Raw genomic sequence first — 8,267 nt, forward strand, 5'->3', positions numbered from 1 at the left:
TCTGAAACTGCATTGAAAGCTTTCTTTTAAACCCTTATGTAATGTAAGTATGTCATTATAAACGAATCCACACACAAGACTCACATGCAATGCTGCTTCACTTCTCACCATTATTATTATTATTATTATTATTATTATTATTATTATTATTATTATTTCTATCCCTCCTTGTGTACCATGTATAGTGACAGCATCCCTCTGTCTCAGTGATGATTGTCTGTCTGTGAAGCAATGGGAGCCTTATTTCCATCCATGATCTTTGTGTGAGTGCTGTCTGTTGGTGAAAGAGCTGAGGCTTTAACATCAATCTGAGTGTGTGTGAGGGTCTATAAATACCACTTGTGTTAAACTGAGAGTGAGGAGTGTGTCTGTTCCCTCTCTGCAGTTGGGCACTATAAAGATATCAGCGAGGACAGCCTGTCCCTCTTCTACTTGCTGGAACCCAAGATAGGTGTGTCCCCCAAAGAGACCCTGCCACGATTAAAAAAAAACACACCACAAAACACACACTTCTGTTCAGGAGCACTGACTGTCTTTTTAATGCAGCCGTTAATTCCAGGGATGTGAGTGTCACTGCCTTGTGGAAACCATTCAGAAGAAGCATACTGGTCATGGAATCATAGGAACAGCCGCCACTGAAAAGCCCTCTCTCCCCCTCCCTCTGCCCCTCAGAGATCCTTGTCCTAGGCACAGGGGACCGTGTGGAGAGGCTTGACCCCCGCATCCTGGGGTTCATGAAGAAGAGGATCGCAGTGGAGGTGCAGGACACGGTGAGGGACCCCCAGTCTAGAGATGAGTGAGGAGACCCCAGATACTGACACCCAGTCTAGAGATGTGTGTGGAGACCCCAGATACTGACACCCAGTCTAGAGATGTGTGTGGAGACCCCAGATACTGACGCCCAGTCTAGAGATGAGTGTGAGGAGACCCCAGATACTGACACCCAGTCTAGAGATGTGTGTGAGGAGACCCCAGATACTGACACCCAGTCTAGAGATGTGTGTGAGGAGACCCCAGATACTGACCCCCAGTCTAGAGATGAGTGTGAGGAGACCCCAGATACTGACACCCAGTCTAGAGATGAGTGTGAGGAGACCCCAGATACTGACACCCAGTCTAGAGATGAGTGTGAGGAGACCCCAGATACTGACACCCAGTCTAGAGATGAGTGTGAGGAGACCCCAGATACTGACCCCCAGTCTAGAGATGAGTGTGAGGAGACCCCAGATACTGACACCCAGTCTAGAGATGTGTGTGAGGAGACCCCAGATACTGACCCCCAGTCTAGAGATGTGTGTGAGGAGACCCCAGATACTGACACCCAGTCTAGAGATGAGTGTGAGGAGACCCCAGATACTGACGCCCAGTCTAGAGATGAGTGTGAGGAGACCCCAGATACTGACGCCCAGTCTAGAGATGTGTGTGAGGAGACCCCAGATACTGACGCTCAGTCTAGAGATGTGTGTGAGGAGACCCAGTCTAGAGATGTGTGTGAGGAGACCCCAGATACTGACGCCCAGTCTAGAGATGTGTGTGAGGAGACCCCAGATACTGACGCCCAGTCTAGAGATGTGTGTGAGGAGACCCCAGATACTGACGCCCAGTCTAGAGATGAGTGTGAGGAGACCCCAGATACTGACCCCCAGTCTAGAGATGAGTGTGAGGAGACCCCAGATACTGACCCCCAGTCTAGAGATGAGTGTGAGGAGACCCCAGATACTGACGCCCAGTCTAGAGATGTGTGTGAGGAGACCCCAGATACTGACGCCCAGTCTAGAGATGAGTGTGAGGAGACCCCAGATACTGACACCCAGTCTAGAGATGAGTGTGAGGAGACCCCAGATACTGACACCCAGTCTAGAGATGTGTGTGAGGAGACCCCAGATACTGACGCCCAGTCTAGAGATGAGTGTGAGGAGACCCCAGATACTGACGCCCAGTCTAGAGATGTGTGTGAGGAGACCCCAGATACTGACGCCCAGTCTAGAGATGAGTGTGAGGAGACCCCAGATACTGACGCCCAGTCTAGAGATGAGTGTGAGGAGACCCCAGATACTGACGCCCAGTCTAGAGATGTGTGTGAGGAGACCCCAGATACTGACGCCCAGTCTAGAGATGTGTGTGAGGAGACCCCAGATACTGACGCCCAGTCTAGAGATGAGTGTGAGGAGACCCCAGATACTGACACCCAGTCTAGAGATGAGTGTGAGGAGACCCCAGATACTGACGCCCAGTCTAGAGATGAGTGTGAGGAGACCCCAGATACTGACGCCCAGTCTAGAGATGAGTGTGAGGAGACCCCAGATACTGACACCCACTAGAGATGAGTGTGAGGAGACCCCAGATACTAGAGATGTGTGTGAGGAGACCCCAGATACCCCCAGTCTAGAGATGAGTGTGAGGAGACCCCAGATACTGACGCCCAGCCTAGAGATGAGTGTGAGGAGACCCCAGATACTGACGCCCAGTCTAGAGATGTGTGTGAGGAGACCCCAGATACTGACGCCCAGCCTAGAGATGAGTGTGAGGAGACCCCAGATACTGACGCCCAGCCTAGAGATGAGTGTGAGGAGACCCCAGATACTGACTCTAGAGATGTGTGTGAGGAGACCCCAGATACTGACGCCCAGCCTAGAGATGAGTGTGAGGAGACCCCAGATACTGACGCCCAGTCTAGAGATGAGTGTGAGGAGACCCCAGATACTGACACCCAGTCTAGAGATGAGTGTGAGGAGACCCCAGATACTGACGCCCAGTCTAGAGATGTGTGTGAGGAGACCCCAGATACTGACGCCCAGTCTAGAGATGAGTGTGAGGAGACCCCAGATACTGACGCCCAGTCTAGAGATGTGTGTGAGGAGACCCCAGATACTGACGCCCAGTCTAGAGATGTGTGTGAGGAGACCCCAGATACTGACGCCCAGTCTAGAGATGTGTGTGAGGAGACCCCAGATACTGACCCAGTCTAGAGATGAGTGTGAGGAGACCCCAGATACTGACGCCCAGTCTAGAGATGAGTGTGAGGAGACCCCAGATACTGACGCCCAGGCTAGAGATGTGTGTGAGGAGACCCCAGATACTGACGCCCAGTCTAGAGATGAGTGTGAGGAGACCCCAGATACAGACGCCCAGTCTAGAGATGAGTGTGAGGAGACCCCAGATACAGACGCCCAGTCTAGAGATGTGTGTGAGGAGACCCCAGATACTGACCAGTCTAGAGATGAGTGTGAGGAGACCCCAGATACTGACACCCAGTCTAGAGATGAGTGTGAGGAGACCCCAGATACTGACGCCCAGTCTAGAGATGACACCCAGTGTGAGGAGACCCCAGATACTGACGCCCAGCCTAGAGATGAGTGTGAGGAGACCCCAGATACTGACGCCCAGTCTAGAGATGAGTGTGAGGAGACCCCAGATACTGACGTGAGATGAGTGTGAGGAGACCCCAGATACTGACGCCCAGTCTAGAGATGTGTGTGAGGAGACCCCAGATACTGACGCCCAGTCTAGAGATGTGTGTGAGGAGACCCCAGATACTGACGCCCAGTCTAGAGATGTGTGTGAGGAGACCCCAGATACTGACGCCCAGACGCCCCAGATACTAGAGATGATGTGTGAGGAGACCCCAGATACTGACGCCCAGTCTAGAGATGAGTGTGAGGAGACCCCAGATACTGACGCCCAGTCTAGAGATGAGTGTGAGGAGACCCCAGATACTGACGCCCAGTCTAGAGATGTGTGTGAGGAGACCCCAGATACTGACGCCCAGTCTAGAGATGTGTGTGAGGAGACCCCAGATACTGACGCCCAGTCTAGAGATGTGTGTGAGGAGACCCCAGATACTGACGCCCAGTCTAGAGATGAGTGTGAGGAGACCCCAGATACTGACGCCCAGTCTAGAGATGAGTGTGAGGAGACCCCAGATACTGACGCCCAGTCTAGAGATGAGTGTGAGGAGACCCCAGATACTGACGCCCAGTCTAGAGATGTGTGTGAGGAGACCCCAGATACTGACGCCCAGTCTAGAGATGTGTGTGAGGAGACCCCAGATACTGACGCCCAGTCTAGAGATGAGTGTGAGGAGACCCCAGATACTGACGCCCAGTCTAGAGATGTGTGTGAGGAGACCCCAGATACTGACGCCCAGTCTAGAGATGTGTGTGAGGAGACCCCAGATACTGACGCCCAGTCTAGAGATGAGTGTGAGGAGACCCCAGATACTGACGCCCAGTCTAGAGATGTGTGTGAGGAGACCCCAGATACTGACGCCCAGTCTAGAGATGAGTGTGAGGAGACCCCAGATACTGACGCCCAGTCTAGAGATGTGTGTGAGGAGACCCCAGATACAGACGCCCAGTCTAGAGATGAGTGTGAGGAGACCCCAGATACTGACGCCCAGTCTAGAGATGTGTGTGAGGAGACCCCAGATACTGACGCCCAGTCTAGAGATGAGTGTGAGGAGACCCCAGATACTGACGCCCAGCCTAGAGATGAGTGTGAGGAGACCCCAGATACTGAGGAGACCCCAGATACTGACGCCCAGTCTAGAGATGAGTGTGAGGAGACCCCAGATACTGACGCCCAGTCTAGAGATGAGTGTGAGGAGACCCCAGATACTGACGCCCAGTCTAGAGATGTGTGTGAGGAGACCCCAGATACTGACGCCCCAGACGCCCAGATCTAGAGATGAGTGTGAGGAGACCCCAGATACTGACGCCCAGTCTAGAGATGAGTGTGAGGAGACCCCAGATACTGACGCCCAGTCTAGAGATGAGTGTGAGGAGACCCCAGATACTGACGCCCAGTCTAGAGATGTGTGTGAGGAGACCCCAGATACTGACGCCCAGAGTCTAGAGATGTGTGTGAGGAGACCCCAGATACTGACACCCAGTCTAGAGATGACGCCCAGTGTGAGGAGACCCCAGATACTGACGCCCAGTCTAGAGATGAGTGTGAGGAGACCCCAGATACTGACACCCAGCCCCCCAGATACTGACGCCCAGTCTAGAGGATGAGTGTGTGTGAGGAGACCCCAGATACTGACGCCCAGTCTAGAGATGAGTGTGAGGAGACCCCAGATACTGACACCCAGTCTAGAGATGTGTGTGAGGAGACCCCAGATACTGACGCCCAGTCTAGAGATGAGTGTGAGGAGACCCCAGATACTGACGCCCAGTCTAGAGATGAGTGTGAGGAGACCCCAGATACTGACGCCCAGTCTAGAGATGAGTGTGAGGAGACCCCAGATACTACGCCCAGTCTAGAGATGAGTGTGAGGAGACCCCAGATACTGACGCCCAGTCTAGAGATGTGTGTGAGGAGACCCCAGATACTGACACCCAGTCTAGAGATGTGTGTGAGGAGACCCCAGATACTGACGCCCAGCCTAGAGATGAGGAGACCCCAGTGTGAGGAGACCCCAGATACTGACACCCAGTCTAGAGATGAGTGTGAGGAGACCCCAGATACTGACGCCCAGTCTAGAGATGAGTGTGAGGAGACCCCAGATACTGACGCCCAGCCTAGAGATGAGTGTGAGGAGACCCCAGATACAGACGCCCCAGTCTAGAGATGAGTGTGAGGAGACCCCAGATACTGACACCCAGTCTAGAGATGTGTGTGAGGAGACCCCAGATACTGACGCCCAGTCTAGAGATGAGTGTGAGGAGACCCCAGATACTGACCCCCAGCCTAGATGTGTGTGAGGAGACCCCAGATACTGACGCCCAGTCTAGAGATGAGTGTGAGGAGACCCCAGATACTGACGCCCAGTCTAGAGATGAGTGTGAGGAGACCCCAGATACTGACACCCAGTCTAGAGATGTGTGTGAGGAGACCCCAGATACTGACGCCCAGTCTAGAGATGAGTGTGAGGAGACCCCAGATACTGACGCCCAGTCTAGAGATGAGTGTGAGGAGACCCCAGATACTGACCCCCAGTCTAGAGATGAGTGTGAGGAGACCCCAGATACTGACACCCAGTCTAGAGATGTGTGTGAGGAGACCCCAGATACTGACCCCCAGTCTAGAGATGTGTGTGAGGAGACCCCAGATACTGACCCCCAGTCTAGAGATGTGTGTGAGGAGACCCCAGATACTGACTAGAGATGTGTGTGAGGAGACCCCAGCCCAGTCTAGAGATGAGTGTGAGGAGACCCCAGATACTGACACCCAGTCTAGAGATGAGTGTGAGGAGACCCCAGATACTGACACCCAGTCTAGAGATGTGTGTGAGGAAACCCCAGACAAACTCCTATGAGGACAGGTAATACAAACTCTCTAATAGTCTTTATAAATACACCAAATGCATGATCAGCTCCTATGTGATGTCATTTACTGCTGTTCTAATAATTATTATCTCCTGTGTCTTTTAGGCCAATGCCTGCGCCACCTTCAACTTCCTGACCAGCGAGCGACGAATCACAGCGGCCAGGCTGATCCCGCCCCCCCAGCGCAGGACAGTGAGTAGAGCGGGACTACCACACAGGAAGTGATGCAAGAGGCGAAGTGAGGAGATGGAGTATTCAGTACAGTCATGATGAGTGTGAGGAGACCCCAGATACAGAGCTGCGTGTGCCCCAGTGACGCCCAGTCTAGAGATGAGTGTGAGGAGACCCCAGATACTGACCCCCAGTGAGATGTGTGTGAGAGAGAGGGGGGGAGAATGAGTGCAGACCTGTTCAGAGAATCACACTGTCGTTCCACTTCAACAGAAATACTGTATTTCTGACGCCCAGTCTAGAGATGAGTGTGAGGAGACCCCAGATTGTGTGTGAGGAGGAAAGTCTAGCCTCTTTGACCCCCAGTCTAGAGATGTGTGTGAGGAGACCCCAGACAAACTCCTATGAGGACAGGTAATACAAACTCTCTAATAGTCTTTATAAATACACCAAATGCATGATCAGCTCCTATGTGATGTCATTTACTGCTGTTCTAATAATTATTATCTCCTGTGTCTTTTAGGCCAATGCCTGCGCCACCTTCAACTTCCTGACCAGCGAGCGACGAATCACAGCGGCCAGGCTGATCCCGCCCCCCCAGCGCAGGACAGTGAGTACAGCGGGACTACCACACAGGAAGTGATGCAAGAGGCGAAGAGGAGATGGAGTAATCTTCACAGCTGCGTGTGCGTGTGTGTGAGAGAGAGAGGGGGGGAGAATGAGTGCAGACCTGTTCAGAGAATCACACTGCGTTCCACTTCAACAGAAATATGTATTTCTGATTAAAAGGAAAAGCCTCTTTCCTGTGGTGTTGTGTTCAATCAGACTGCAAGTGTTTCTCAGTGTTTGTCAGAGAAACGCTTCGGACAGAATGTCGTCGTTCTTGTTTGGTTAAAATGATTGTGGGTGATGACGATGAAGACCTTTTATTAATGCATGAAGAAGCAAATAAATGTTTTGCTTGAAAGAAATCCCAGCCCGCGTTGTGGTGATGTCATTTGATATGTTCTAAATCAGTTTGCTAAGCATTTGTTTTTTTTCACCTTAGTTTCAGGTGCCTGTAATCAGAGCCGTGATAGTCCACGCTGCGATGAAGCTGCTTTCCTCAGCACTGAATGAAACACCACGAGATGTGTTATTTTTAGCCTTCAGTTATTTTATACCTAGGCATGAGAAAGGCAGGAATCAGCAGCTCCAGACAGACTTAACTTCAGAGTAAATTATCATAACAATATAGTTAAAGGGGAAATTAAAACAGGCAGACGCCAGAGAACATGCTCCAGAAAATGACAAAGTAGCCTGTCCTCGACCCAGGACAGTGACACTCAGTGGGTTAATCCAGTACATGCTAATTGAAGAACTGAAAACAATAGCAGATTGAGAGTCACAGACATCGCATCGGATCAGCAGCCTCCTCTGTAGCTGTGTTCTTATCTGTGAGCTTCTGCTCTATTAATATTCTACCAGCGAGTGCAGAAATTCAAATCTTTAAAACAAAAACTACAAATGCTGGCTAAAATCATGAGCTTTCATCCAGTCCCTGCATGAAACTCACTGTCCTGCAGACAGGGGGCACCGCGAGAATCAAACACACGAGAGAGAGAGAGAACAGGATCATGGAAGAAATACAGAGATCATGTTTTTAACTCTGAGGTAATTTCAAGGGAGAAATATTCGGTACAGAACTGTTGGCACGCCCACAAACACTGTCACATTCGCAAGACGGCATCACACACATGCACACACTCGCATTCGTGAGATGGCATCACACACATGCACACACTGTCACATTCGCAAGACGGCATCACACACATGCACACACTCGCA

The 8,267-nt window shown here is 51.5% G+C and overlaps 1 protein-coding gene across 1 annotated transcript in view; it reads left to right on the top strand.

Annotated features, from left to right (window-relative positions):
* ndufaf3 (NADH:ubiquinone oxidoreductase complex assembly factor) overlaps window positions 1-6,494 on the top strand; it is a 13,620-nt gene extending 7,126 nt beyond the window's left edge. The window contains exons 2-4 of the mRNA XM_041225437.1: window positions 386-451; window positions 673-770; window positions 6,375-6,494. Of these exons, the coding sequence (XP_041081371.1) occupies window positions 386-451; window positions 673-770; window positions 6,375-6,494 (284 nt within the window). The remainder of the gene's footprint in view (window positions 1-385; window positions 452-672; window positions 771-6,374) is intronic.
* The last annotated feature ends 1,773 nt before the right edge of the window (window positions 6,495-8,267 follow it).

Source organism: Polyodon spathula, chromosome 23, assembly GCF_017654505.1.
Source record: "Polyodon spathula isolate WHYD16114869_AA chromosome 23, ASM1765450v1, whole genome shotgun sequence".
NCBI lineage: Eukaryota > Metazoa > Chordata > Actinopteri > Acipenseriformes > Polyodontidae > Polyodon > Polyodon spathula.